General features: G+C 42.0%; 1 protein-coding gene across 1 annotated transcript in view; it reads left to right on the forward strand.

Moving 5' to 3' along the window:
* ttc17 (tetratricopeptide repeat domain 17) overlaps positions 1 to 14,130 on the forward strand; it is a 32,994-nt gene extending 18,864 nt beyond the window's left edge. Inside the window, exons 17-25 of the mRNA XM_085772288.1 lie at positions 6,741 to 6,860; positions 7,422 to 7,717; positions 8,431 to 8,584; positions 8,697 to 8,817; positions 9,395 to 9,554; positions 10,471 to 10,554; positions 11,220 to 11,339; positions 11,466 to 11,609; positions 12,382 to 14,130. Coding sequence (XP_085628414.1) covers positions 6,741 to 6,860; positions 7,422 to 7,717; positions 8,431 to 8,584; positions 8,697 to 8,817; positions 9,395 to 9,554; positions 10,471 to 10,554; positions 11,220 to 11,339; positions 11,466 to 11,609; positions 12,382 to 12,513 — 1,331 coding nt within the window. The 3' untranslated portion in view covers positions 12,514 to 14,130. The remainder of the gene's footprint in view (positions 1 to 6,740; positions 6,861 to 7,421; positions 7,718 to 8,430; positions 8,585 to 8,696; positions 8,818 to 9,394; positions 9,555 to 10,470; positions 10,555 to 11,219; positions 11,340 to 11,465; positions 11,610 to 12,381) is intronic.
* Positions 14,131 to 14,468: the final 338 nt, after the last annotated feature.

Raw genomic sequence — 14,468 nt, forward strand, 5'->3', positions numbered from 1 at the left:
GGTCAGAATCGAACCCACATCCTCATGGTCATTAGACTTCCACTCTGCCTCTAGGCCACAGTGCACACACAGTTGCAGAGACTGTTGTCTGTTAATGATCTGCACACTGTCAACATCAAGAAAGCTTGAGAGTCAAGCTTGAATGACTTAGAATGAAAATTTCTGTGAATTTCAGGCTGAGCACTAACCATATGGCCACAGAGAACCTGAGTTACAATGAGCTTTATACTATGAGGAATCAAAGACTGTCCAATGACAGCTGAATAATTGGAATCAAAAGTCAAGCAATGAAGTGAAAAGACTGAGGCAGGAATCGAACCCATGACCATATGATCACTAAACCTTTACTCTGCCACTCGGCTACAGAGAGCACACTGCTTTCAAGACTGTTGTCATTCATTGTAATGTGATGATGTGCTGCAAACTGGTATGAGTAATCAAGGAGATAACAAACACCTGTAACCAATTGAAGGCGGGGGAGGAGAGCAGAATTCAACATAACATAACAAGAGTTCTTCCCTTGGATTCGAACCAGTGACCTTAGGGTTGGCAAGCAGTTATCCTAACCCCTACACTACAGTGGAGTTGTGAAGAAGAGAGGTTGAGACTTTGATGAATGTGAGATTTTTTGTGAAAAAGTTAAATATTTGAAAAAGTATAAATAGTTAAAAAGAGAAAAGTAATGCCGATAAAGTTCAAAAAAAGCTGCACGTTTTGATATATGAATTGTTGAAATAGCACAAAGTATGAAGGACTAGAAGAAGACCGTAAAAAGGCGGAAGAAAATGGCCAAACAGAAGAACAATAGTGTGACTGCTTCAGCAGTCACACTAATAACTAGAAAAAACATTTCCAAGAATGGAAATGGTGTGAATGCTGGAAGCAATGCTGAATGAGCTGAAGAAATTGTTGAAAGAAAGAAAGATTGAAACAAGAGAGAAAAAAGAAAAGGACAGAAAGAAAGAAAGAAAGAAAGAAAGAAAGAAAGAAAGAAAGAAAGAAAGAAAGAAAGAAAGAAAGAAAGAAAGAGAGAAAGAAAGAGAGAAAGAAATGGAGTAAAAACAAAGGAAGAGAAAAGGAGTAGAAAGAAAGAAAGAATCAAACAAACAAAGAAGTAAAAAGACAGAAATGGAGTGAAAGAAAGAAAGAAAGAAAGAAAGAAAGAAATGGAGTAAAAACAAAGGAAGAGAAAAGGAATAGAAAGAAAGAAAGAAACAATCAAACAAACAAAGAAGTAAAAAGACAGAAATGGAGTGAAAGAAAGAAAGAAAGAAAGAAAGAAAGAAAGAAAGAAAGAAAGAAAGAAAGAAGAAAAAGAGAGAGGGGGATGATAGATAGAAAGAGGTAGATGGATGGATGGATGGATGGATAGAGAGGGAAGGATATAAAAAGTTACGTAAAATACAAATGAAGGAGTAGAAGAAAGAAAGAAAGAAAGGAGACAGAGGGGTTAAAAAATAGGGAGGGGTATAGATAGATAGATAGATAGATAGATAGATAGATAGATAGATAGATAGATAGATAGATAGATAGATAGATAGATAGGACACATGTTAAAAGCTGCATCCTATGTCCCAGGCTCCACCTGTAATTGTACTACTATTAATAGAGTTGGAAAGACTAAACGTCTGAACTTAAATTCATGAGAAAAATATAAATTGTTGGAGATGTTTACATCAAAAGTATAAAATAATTGAGAGCCTGATGAATTTGAGCTGAAAACCTGTGTGTGTGTGTGTGTGTGTGTGTGTGTGTGTGTGAGTCTGACGGTCTCTCTGTCTGCGTGTACATGTGCAGAAAGTAAAACTGTTAAAGGGATAGTTCACCCTAGAATGATATTTCGCTCATTATCTACTCACCCTCATGTTGACTAAGGGCTGGAAGAATTCTCAGAGTCCACCGTCCCTTCTCTGAGTTACAGGGGGTCTTGGCGTAGCAGTGCATGTCCATATAACGGTTGCAAAGGGACACCAGAGCTCTTCGTAAAAAAAACACACACAAAAAAACATCCAAATACCTCCATGATGCTCGTATGTAATGTCCGTCTTGTGCTGAAGCCCCAAATTGCGTAATTGTCCCGAAAAAAATTAAATAAGTCTATATTTTAAGCTTGTTTGTAGCGGAAGCTTCTCGAAGCTCCTCTTCCTGGTCCGTCCAAATCTCGCGTGATTTGCGCCGGCGTCAGTGCGGTTACTGCGAATCACGCGAGATTTGGACGGACCAGGATGTTTTTTTGTGTGTGTTTTTTTACGAAGAGCTCTGGTGTCCCTTTGCAACCGTTATATGGACATGCACTGCTACGCCAAGACCCCCTGTAACTCAGAGAAGGGACGGTGGACTCTGAGAATTCTTCCAGCCCTTAGTCAACATGAGGGTGAGTAGATAATGAGCGAAATATCATTCTAGGGTGAACTATCCCTTTAAGCGCCACAAAACTCCTCTCTCCCTAATGATCTGATTGATTACACCTGTGTGGCAGCCTGCCCTCAGAAGTTACCATGGCGACTACCATGCTTACATTTTACTGTGTGGAACAGTGTTGTGTTTGTGTGTTTATCTGTTTGTGTATGTGTGCATGTGTGACTGTGTGTGAGTGTCTGTGTGTGTCTGTCTGTGTGAGTGTGATGCCTGTGTTTGTGCGTGGACATTCTCTGTCAGTCTGGTTTATCATGTGTGTGTGTGGGGCTGTGTTTAAAAACATCTTAACGAGCGGCCAGGCTGCAGCTGCACTGTTCTATTTATAGACTTTGATAACGAGCTGGCCCCTACAGCTGGACCAACTGCACACAGAGCAGAGCAGAGCAGAGAGATTTGAGCTCTGAGCAGCTTCCCAAAACAGCCCAGAAAAAGAGAACCGTACCTCTAATCAGAATGTGGCCATCTGACCATCTGGGCAAGCAGACCTTCCTGAGCGAGGCAATGTGCATTAAATGTTTGTAGGGCAAAAACTTTTCTCAGGGTGGCAAGGTAGAAAAGGGGGGCATTTCTGCTTTTCTAAAAAAATCAGCTCCTACTTTTCTATTGAAGTGGATGAGCCACTGGAGCGGGTCTAGCTGGACAATTAGGCTCACTGAGACAATTCTGTAAGTCTGTCTGCTGTTTTGAACACATTAAATGAGACACAACAAGTGTGGCTACAAACCGGTGAGGAAATCATGTGTCTAGAGTTTAATTTGTGGCCGTGCTGGCAATTTATCCAGAAAAAATCCTGAATGTTTTTTCGATCCCTCTCACTCTAACGATGATGTCACTCACTCTGACCCAACCCCATACACACTCATTGAAAAGTGTGAAATTTGTCAGAAATCCTCATGTGCTTTTAAAGGATTTATCTCAAAAACGGTACAAGCTATGAAAAAGTTGTACATACAGGATGAATACATTAGAAGTTTGTCTACAGCTCAGAATTTGAATGAAGTCTCTAGCTGAAAGTATGTGGACGCTTTAAAGGCTGAAAGAAGTAAGAAGATTTGAAGAGTTTCAAGACTGTTCCAATGCATTCTCTATGGGGAAAAAAAAATCAGAAATAGTTGAATATTGCAAAAAGTATGAATAGTTGAAAAGAGAAAAGACATAGCACACCTGTCCCGAAAAGGCTGAACAATTTGATATTTGAATTGTTGAAATAGCACAAAGTATGAAGGACTAGTTACATGACGAAGAAAGGCAGAAAATGGCCGAACCGAATAACAATAGTGTGAATGCTGGAAGCATTCACACTAATAAGAAAAAATCCACACAATAACAGTAGTGCCCGGGCTTCGCCCGGGCACTGGTCCCTGCAGCTATTTCATAGCTGTTGGGACCAGTGCCCGGTGCGATTGCCCGTGGCCCTAATTAATACCTTTTTGTGTTGACCATCTTTGCCAGTTGGCTATATTGACCTGAGAATTAGCCATGGGCTCATAATGTACATAATGTACACTCTGCGGGCCTTGCACCTAGAAACCCCCCATGTCGTCCCTTGAAGCTGCAAGAGTGGCTGTGAAAAACAAGTAGTATGTTGTGCTTCTGATGTGAACAGAGGCCTGCTTTTTTATTCATATCAGTGGGAGTGAAGAGAAAAGTGCTTTGAAGTGGAGAAATTTTGCCACTCAATAATTTAAGCAGCAGAAAATAGCTGTTGCCAAATTTAGAAGGGTCTATATTTTATTCTCCAAAGCTAAGTATTGCTCCCATAAAGCACGCCGAGTACATGAGGGCACACAAGCACTTATAAAACACACACCCACCTTAAGTTGGGGCAAAAGTTTAAATATACACCACAAAAAAAAAATACAAACATTTCTCCTATTAAAATCTATGGTGGCTGCAGTTCCTCCTACATGTTTGATCCTTTTAGCAGTGCTGCTAAAGTCAAACAGATGGAAATGATGTGGGCTGCCCACCTTTTTATTCATGCTCATGGATTATCAAAACACCACACATGGAATACGTAGATTCACTTTCTTGCTAAATTGCAGGAAAACACACCTGAGAAATGGTGTCTTTCTTGCTCTCTTTGCTCCAAACTTTGATACGGTGACAACAAAAACCTCACTGAATATCCCTAGGTGGCACTATTGAGTGATTTTGTTGTGCTCATACATAAGGCTAGCCTGACAAGCCAGACTATATCATTAAAATGTATGGTCTGGCAATGACCGGTAGACCTCGGCTCAATCCAGGGGGCGGGATGAAGGCTGTCTTTCAAACTGCCTCTGCACGCAATAGGGTAGCGCTACGACTAATCAGAGCAAAGAGCAGGATGACGTTAGCCTGATAAGCCAATTAAAATGTATGTCGTCATCGCGTTAAGCCCGCCCAATGACTCTCTAAACAGATAAATCGCTGTGATTGGTGAACACAAACGGTGTTCTAGACTCAAAAAGTTCTTATGGCTCGTTTCTAGACCCACCTACAGAGCAAATATATTTGCTGCCGCTAAAGTGCGTCTAGATTTCTAGGCTAACATAAGGCCCATATTACATGCAGATTCTCACCAGGCCTGACACATGTGCAAGCATGTTAAGGCCTGAAAACAGTGAGTTCTTTTGATGAAGCAAGGAAAATGAAAACAGAGCTATTTCAATATGATCCTCATGCCCAGATTAACACCTTAAAGAGGAACTATGCAAATTCAGTCACTTTTAAGCCATTTTGCTACCCCTCTTCCTGGCCATGTGCATTTGTTTACAACGAAGCCGGCGAAAAATCAATAAATGGAGCGGTGGATAATGCTATATAACATTTACAGTTACGACGAGTATATCTGTGTAGTCTTAACTGTCATAAACAAACGATTGTGTCACGGTGCTGCAGAGATGAGAGCTGGGACACCAGGGCAGCAGCCAGGTACTACACTGATGTTGCAAGGTGTTTTCAGCCATGAGACGCCAGGTGGAAGGCACAGAGCCTCCGTTCTCACTCCTAACAAGTCACAAGTCATGTAGTTAATCATCATCACAATTACTCCGGAGCTTTTCAATTAAGGTAAAAATGTAGCATAGCCACGGGAAAAATCCTGCTTAGTTCCTCTTTAACACGAGGGGTGTGCATTCTGGGAAAGGCCATATAGAAGGTAGTAAATACATCCCACCCCACAGCCCAGCATAATGGGTATCGGTGTAAAACAGCTAATAACTGCAAATACCTACCAGTGCAACAAAGAGCCACAATAATAGCGTTGTTGTAATGCTGCAGTGTTAGGAGGTATAATCAATGGTAAAGCATGTTACTATCATTTTAGTCTTAACAGCCTCATTGTCTTACTCTCTCAAAAGATGTGTTCAGCCTTGAGCAGTACAAGGAGAAAAAAAAAACCTTAGTGTACTTAGTAATCCATGGTATCCCCCATCACATACACAACTCTTTACACAGATCCTCCATGGCTCCTGTAAGACTGTGACATCAAGTAATAGAGTGCAGATTGAAACACTTAGAAACCCCCTTCTCCAGAGTGAATAGAATCAGTGAGTGATTACACCAGAGAAGCAGAGAGGAGAGCTGCTTTGTTTGGTAAACTAAATATCCAAACTGCCTTTGTAACTTATTCAGAGTAACAAGAGGCAGGCGGGGTGGTAACCATTCAAGACTCCGATTCATTTTATTCCAGATTTACCAACACACTAATGTGTATCACCAACTATCAATGAATTCACGGAACAGTGTTGGAGAATACATTCAACACAAGGGGGCAGTTGTCCGTCTGAAAAGTGAAGCTCACTTCCGCGTTCAAAAACTAGACCCCCATGTTGAAATAGCTGACTTTACATCCTCAATAAACATGATCAAAGCCTGGTGCCTTTAGGTTTTTTGGTCTCCACCGATAGTTTCTACCCCCGCACACATTCTGAGGGGGGTGAATTTTTTTTAAACTGTTAACCGTTTTACTATTATTAGGTTTAAAATTCTGTCCAATTAGGACGCGGAAACGTTGAGTGACAGGTCCGGAGCGGTCTGGAGACAGCTGCTGCGAGGCCAGTGGGCGGGTTCTCGGCCCGTAAATCCAACATGGCGCTGTTCAGGCCGCCATATTTGAGTCAAAACGACTCCCAAAACCAATGGGTGACGTCACGGATGCTACGTCCATATTTTTTACAGTCTATGATTCAACATAATGTTCTACATCTTTTTTTTTGTACCAGTAATCATTAATTAATTCACTGTGAACACATCCAGTAACTGTGTGCCCAAGCTCTATTATCATGGTAGGTATGGACTATGGAGTAATAATTCCTCCTCCACCTGTGTTGATCCAGAGGGAGCTGCTTGCATGGCTGAGGAGGACCTGGGCATCCAGCTGGAGGAATGGGAGGCCAGCGAAGAGAAACAGGATGCTCCAGCCATCGCCGCCATGGAGGACTCCTTGCTCTTTGAGAGTAAGAATATGATGAGAAGTTGAAACATTCAGGAGAATCCGCCCATAACTTTGTTGCAAAGTGTGTTTGGTCCAGTGAAGTTGTTATGACATGTGAAAAACTGTACTGAACGAGTATTTTCCTAAGTTTCCACCCCATCCAACTTGAACAAAAAAGATTCTCCACTAAATAATAATAATAACTTTATTTGTATTTGAAATTAAATTTACAAAGTGCTTCACATTTAAAACAATAACAAACAAATAGAACAATAACAATCAAAAGAGTACAATGAAATCAGCAGCAAATACAATACAATCAAGTTACAGTAATGCCAGACCAGTTTCTATAGTGATTGCAAGCACAACCACTATTTAACGTTGTATGGGTATTGCTGGTTTAGTATGATTTATGAAATAGAATTTTCCTTATTTTCCTGACAATATGTCACTGAGAATTAGACCACATGAGTCTCATACAGCTTAATTTGCTGCCCTGCATTTGTGAGACAAAGAGTTGAGTGTTCCTGTTTCTCCAGGCCACTCTAATTAGATTCTTTGCCCCCTCCCCTCTCTCTCTCAGAGGTTGTCCTGGACAGCAATGGGTCAGGTGAGGCAGCTGGACAGCACCGGGATTCTCCCTCTCCCTCAGGAACTGCTAAAATGGCCACCCCGTTCGGGGGCGGAGGAGCGGAGGGGGAGGAGGAGTGGCAGCTGAAGGAGGACCTGATGGGGGCTTTCGAGGGGGCGCTGGACGTCGGAGGCAAGCGAGGGGACCTGCGAGGTATCCGCGTGCTGAAGAACGACCGCGTCATGGGTGCCCGTGCCGGCGGCGGGCCATGCTTCGGAAACTGCGAGGACGACGAGGGAGCAGAGTGGGTGAGTCAGGTTTGACCGGCCATCACCAGACTGCTGCACATACAGGTCGAAGGGGGGGGGGGGGGTGACTGAAGTGCAGGGTTTCGCAGTGGCCTGGAAAACCTGGAATACGGTTGACTAATTCCAGTCATGGAAAACACATGGAAAATGAGAAAAAAATAAGTCAAATATCCTGGAAAAGCTCAAGTTATGGTCATGGAAAACTATTTATCACATCTTGACATCAGCTACTAGAGCTCTATTTGACTTTTTCAGACCACACCGAGGATTTCTTTTTCAAACAAGTGCTTAGTGAGGAAACTTAGCGACTTTGAGTTGATGAGTGTTTCCAGTATTGGACTACGAGCATGAGGGTTTTCTCTGCTGAGTGACAGATAGAGGGGCAGCAGAGAGCTGCAGTGGACATGGTATAAAAATTAAAAACAACACTTTTTTTGATTTGTTCTATGATAAATTTGTTATAATTTCTAAGCATGTAAGAGATTATTTCATAGATAAGTCAGAGCCATAGACTGCACATCTTGAAATCAGCGGAGAGGAATAAACACAGAAACAATCATGTACAAAGTAAGGTACAACTGAAGAAAAGAACAATTTGCTAATAATAACATCTCTGTCAGACTGTAGCAGCTGAAAAAGTCCTGGGAAATGAGTTCAAGCAGAGTAGGAACCCCAAAGTGATGATCTGATCATTTTGTGTGTGTGCTCATCAGATCACCTTCCAGGTGAAGCGGGTCAGGAAGGCCAAGGTGGACGGGGTAGAAAGTGTTGCCAACTCTGACGACGGCCAGAACGGGGAGTCGCTGCCTGGAGCTCACTCCATCCTGGAGATCAGTGGACCGACCATCCCATCACCTGGACCCTCAGGTACCGCACGCGCCCTACGTTTTACTGTACACAGAGCAGGCTGTGAGAAGCTGGACTGTCACCTCACTGAGACGCATGTCCTCGTGGTTTGTGTGTGTGTGTGTCTGGACAGGTCGCTGGAGGGACTACACAAGTCTTGGCTGGCCCGGGCCGGAGGAGTGCCAGCGGACACGAAGAGTAGACCTCACCACTGTCGCTAGCACCTGGCTGGCTGTCTCTGCCAAGAACATCGAGTAAGACAATGGGTGCCCCTTGATGATAATCAAATTTTCATCCTCAAGTTGGCCTAAAAAAAGATTCATGCATCTTAAAGGAATAGTTCAACATTTTGGCCCATTGCCATAATCCCTATAGCCATAGCAGTGGGTTCGTTACCTTTAATTGTTGGTGCAAACTATTTTTAGAACGACAATTAAAGGTAACGAACCTAGTCCTAAAGCTACAGTATAGGGATTATGGCAATGGGCCAATATGCCAAAATGTTGAACTATCCCTTTAATTTACTATAAGTTGAGTTGGTGCTGAAACATTGACCATGTACACTCTGTCAGTTGTGTCAGTGACATTTGGTTATATAGTTAGAAAAATAATATCCAGAAAAGCTTTGAAGATGCCAGAGAAATGTCTTGAGTGTTTTTATTAAACAACAGTTGAGTGTTGAGGAAAAGAAAACAAAGGGGAAAAGACAGCACGGCTGCCTCGTTGACGTTCTTACATCACAGGCATATCACCGACCTAAATTCAGTACATATAGTATTTAGCCTTTCATGTTTTTAATTATATATTTTGTCCTTGGCTGTCTCTTTCCAGCATCACTGAGCACATAGACTTTGCCACTCCACTCCAAGAGCCGGCTGCTGAACCTTTATGTAACGCCAACCTAGCTGCCAGTATGCACACCCTGGACCACCTGGCGGGCGTGGCCAACCGCGCCGCCATCCACTACACTGGAGAGAGTCAACTGCGTGAGGTAGGCAGAGGCAGCAGCCATCGTTTTATCATGTCTTTACAACAAGGGAATATGGATGAGCTTTGTCAACATGCATTCCTATCCAACTAAGCCTCAGCTTCTCATCTGTACTTGTATACACCATGTATCATGTGAATATTAGTGCTGTCAAACAATTAGAAAATGTACTCAGTTAATCACATTACCATTCTGTGATTAATCACGATTAAAATACTGAATATTATATATATTACTTCTGTATTGACTGGTGCAATTTATTTACCTACATTTAATCCATTAGAATTTAAAGATGCCATTTTACAGATGTGAAAATACAATAACACATCTGCGACATTATCACTATATTTTGATTTGCACACTGCAACTGTGATACACAAAACGCATCACAGGCTTGGATGTGAATGGAGAACTTTGTCCTCCTGAAGCTGCCGTACGTCTGATAGGACACCGTCCATCATAGGAAACACTTGCGACACAGGTTACAACTCACAGTCTGATCACTGTCAAACCAACAGATTTTGTCTGTGAGTCACGTGACTAGATTAATCGCGCATTATTGTCTCTAGATAAATCACATTATTAATGTGTTAATGCGTTAACTTATACAGCCCTAGTGAATGTGCAAACTTAATGTGAACAATTAAGCTCTAAAGGAGGAAATTGTAGCACAGAGCCTGTAGCTGATGCCAGAACTTGCACAGCTAAGCTTTAACAGCAAAAACAATCACAGGATGATTTCTGGACCATGCAACATATGTGGATAATAAAATCAGGATCAGTCCTTATGTATTGAAAATCCTTGTTAGACACAATAAAGGAAATGACACAATAGAGAGTCAGACGATCGTTAGATAATCCGAACAGCTCCACTTGTCAGCTAATAGTCTCTTGTGTCTCCTCTTATCCTCACCCACAGGTCCTGCAGAATCTGGGCAAAGATAAGTTCTCCCCTCAGTCCTTTGAGCAGGTCGGCACACGCATCGCTAAAGTGCTGGAGAAGGTGAGGCCTCCGCTGCTCCCAGGTCACGGCTATTAGATTGTAATTATCTGCAGTTAGAACCGCACTGTGTTCTTAAACCTGTTAGGTTTGGTAGGTTTAATTAGTCTCGTCTGAGCTACATAAGGAATTCTCCATCACTTCAAATATCAAAATCAAAATCAAAATACACTTTATTGTCCCAAGCGGGAAATTTGTTTTGGACAATCAGAGCCACACCAGGCTGCAGTCAGCGATAATCCAATGCATACACGCACACATACACAATAAACAGAGAACACGTACAGACAAACAGCGCTACTAGGTCACAGCACAGATTATTATATTTTGCTCCTAGTAATTGCATCATTCTCTACTAGATATTATTGCACGGTGCATGTATGTGTAAAACGCACACATCAGGAAACCACACAGTAACAGTCTAAAATCTCAGTGTCATGGCTGTGTACAACATGAGCCATCTCAAGATAGGAGCTTTTATGCTACTTTGTTGTAAATGGAAGGAATTAAAAAGGTCTGTGGGAAATAAATAATTATTTGAGGAAGGTGTCATCACTGTTTCATTTATTAGTAGTAACACCCAGCTGTTTTAATACTGAACTGCAACATTTATGACAACTCAACCAATGAAGTTTCAGTTACACATGTTTTCCCTTCTCCACCTGCAGAATCAGACATCCTGGGTTTTATCCAGCATGGCTGCACTGTACTGGAGGGTCAAAGGTCAAGGCAAGAGAGCCATCGACTGCCTACGACAGGCTCTCAACTACGCTCCCCATCACATGAAGGCAAGTTGAATCAAAATGAATAAACCTACCCAGTACTTATTCTGAATAAAGGACTGTATCAAATGTGAATAAATAAATATAATAAACTTTTTTTTTCTTTCTGTCTCTTCCTGAATCATGAACCAGGACGTGCCCCTCATCAGTCTGGCCAACATCTTTCAGAACGCTCGGCTGTGGGAGGACGCCCTCACAGTCGCCCGTATGGCCGTAGAAATTGCCCCGCACTTTGTCGTGAACCACTTCACCCTCGCCAATGTCTACATAGCAATGGTAACGTCTACACTTAAACTCTCTGTTGCTGTTTTGGTCGTTGTGTTTGCCCGTAGCGACGAGAGCCACCGCTCAGTCTCTCCTCACTCTTAAAGGGATAGTTCAACATTTTGGAAAATTGGCCCATTGACATAATCGCTATAGGCTTAGGAGTAGGTTCGTTACCTTTAATTGTCAGTGCAAGCTATTTTTAGAACGGCGGAGCAGAGCCGCGAGCTGCTCAGAGCTACGCTACGGAGGCTAATGGGATTTCTTGGTTTCCCTCATCAAACTCATCAAACACACAATCCATCAACTCCCAAACGCTCTTGTGGACAAGTTGTGACCTGCACATTCACCACGCTATGAGATAATAACAGAACGTTATGAGACAGAGTTGTTTTAGAGGTTTTGCATGTATTTACCTCGAAAACAACTCTGTCTCGTAATGCTCCGTTATTATCTCATAGCGTGGTGAATGTGTAGGTCACAACTTGTCCACAAGAGCGTTGTGGAGTTGTTGGATTGTGTGTTTGATGAGTTTGATGAGGGAAACCAAGAAATCCCATTAGCCTCCGTAGCGTAGCTCTGAGCAGCTCACGGCTCTGCTCTGCTGAATAACGAAATAACTTGCACCGACAATTAAAGGTAACGAACCTACTCCTAAACCTATAGCGATTATGTCAATGGGCCAATTTTCCAAAATGTTGAACTATCCCTTTAACATTCCACCCAGTGCTGCCAGGTCTCGTGTCCTCATTGTGACCTGTTTGTTCTTGTTTGGTGACAACAGGAGGAGTTTGAGAAAGCCATGCGCTGGTACGAGTCCACTCTGAAGCTGCAGCCGGAGTTCGCCCCCGCCAAAGATCGACTGAGAACCATCCAGTGTTACCTGCTCACCAAGAGGGAACGCCGTCAGCCCTGAACCACTCTGCTAGTTTGATCCCACACGCACCATGCAGCCATGCAGCCATGCACACAGCAGATACACAACACAGCAACATACACACTTGAGCTGGGCCATTATGGCACAAATCTAAATCATGATAAATTGAACTTTTTATCTCAATTACGATTACAGTATCCCCCACCCCTCGAAAAAAGAAAAAAAAAAAAAAACATTGGATAATTTTTGCATCTATGCACTTAATGCAGGACATGAAAGCACATAACAAAACAGCCTGTCACATCCCTTGACAATGGAGCGCGCTGAGAGTGACACGTGAACAGCCAATCATCAGTCAGACAGTCCCACATGGGCTCATTGAAACAGCCTATCATGAGCGATGGAGGAGAGGACATTTTATAAACAAAAAAGGACACATTAGCTCGTGTACGTCTGCCCCGATTCTGAAGCAGCGGCGACTGCAGCAATAATCAGGTAGCAGTGGGCCGCCACTACCTTATGTGTTTGAGTTTTCCTCCAGGTCACTTCCATGTAGCGGACGGGATGGGGCCGTGTCACATGACTATACAACAGTGTGTATTCAGGGGATGATGCATCAGTAGGGAGAGAATTAAAAGGGGAAACCCTAACCCTCCACACCGGCAGGATTACAGCCGTTAGAGGCTCTAAATGTTGGTTTTGATTTTTTGATTAATTGCCCAGCCCTAATACACACACATACACACACTCATCCTCATCTGAAAGACCACAGATAACTTACACAAAATAAAAGTGTAAGAAGCTTGAGTGTGGTTAAAGGTTAGGTATCAAGATTCATATCCAGAAATATGCGGCTTCTTCTCTTTGAGATCTAAATTCCCAAAGAATTAGGAAACATCACAACTGTAGATACTTTGCCCCACAACTTATCTGTTAAGTGCAGGACCTCTTGTTATCTAACAATCAAGAAGTTAAGACTGTTAAGCTCTGTTTTATTTTCTAGGTTTGCTTGTTTTGCAAAAATGAAAGGGGGATAAGGCTCTAAAGTTCCACTTAATTCCTCTGCAATGTATCGATCTCTATCTGTGCTAATTGGAGGGATAGCTCACACTGTCATTTATGGAGACCATTTAGCATTTTGGTTTGATGAGATGGCATCTAAAATAAAGGAAATACAAGTATATTGTTTCATTGTTCATAAGGAACAAACATACTGCAGCCTAGAGATGGTGCCATGTTTTAATTTAATGTTTTAATTGGAATTTTAATTTTTTTTTTTTGGAAAAGAATGCCAAGCAGTATTTGCTTCAATCTTTTGCAGAGATGGTAGAGAATATGCTTCTCAACTCGGAGGTTAAATGAGTGAATTTGAACAATATTCTGCCCTCACTGTTTCTGCCTCATAAACCGGATGGGAATTCTCAGTTTTTGCACTTTTTTTCTATATCATTCCTATTTATATGGGACCTACAGACTTTGATTTTGCTCCAAGCTAATTTAAGTACAAAAGAGAGAAAATGAAATATGCTATAACATTTGCTTCTTAACTTATGGAAATCATCAGGCAGAAAAAAAAAAAGATTTGCCATTGAACATCTATTAAAAAAAAAAACTCTAAAAGTGGGATCTGTATTAAATGTACAGTATTAAAGGCAATGTGTGGATTTCATCAGCTCATTTCTCTGCGTCAGTTCTTTGTCTCTGTGTTTTGACTCCTTGAAGCTTAAATCAACACTGGACCATTGTAACATTTCACTTCCATCAGCCCTATAAGAATCCCTGACTGAAAACTGAACATACATACACAACCAAGATTTTAAAACCAACCTAATGGTGGCACTGTCCAACCTCTTTAAGGTGCACTTCTTCTTCACTTCTTCTATGTCTGTGCCCTGGTCCAAAATGTATCATATCCATCTAAAAGTCAGATTTGTGATCAAAACTAAAAAGTCAGTCCTCACAGGCTGCTCTGTCAGGACTGAGCCATAATTCAG

This window comes from Trachurus japonicus, chromosome 3 (assembly GCF_045865225.1).
Source record: "Trachurus japonicus isolate A0001 chromosome 3, Traja_1.0".
Taxonomy (NCBI): domain Eukaryota; kingdom Metazoa; phylum Chordata; class Actinopteri; order Carangiformes; family Carangidae; genus Trachurus; species Trachurus japonicus.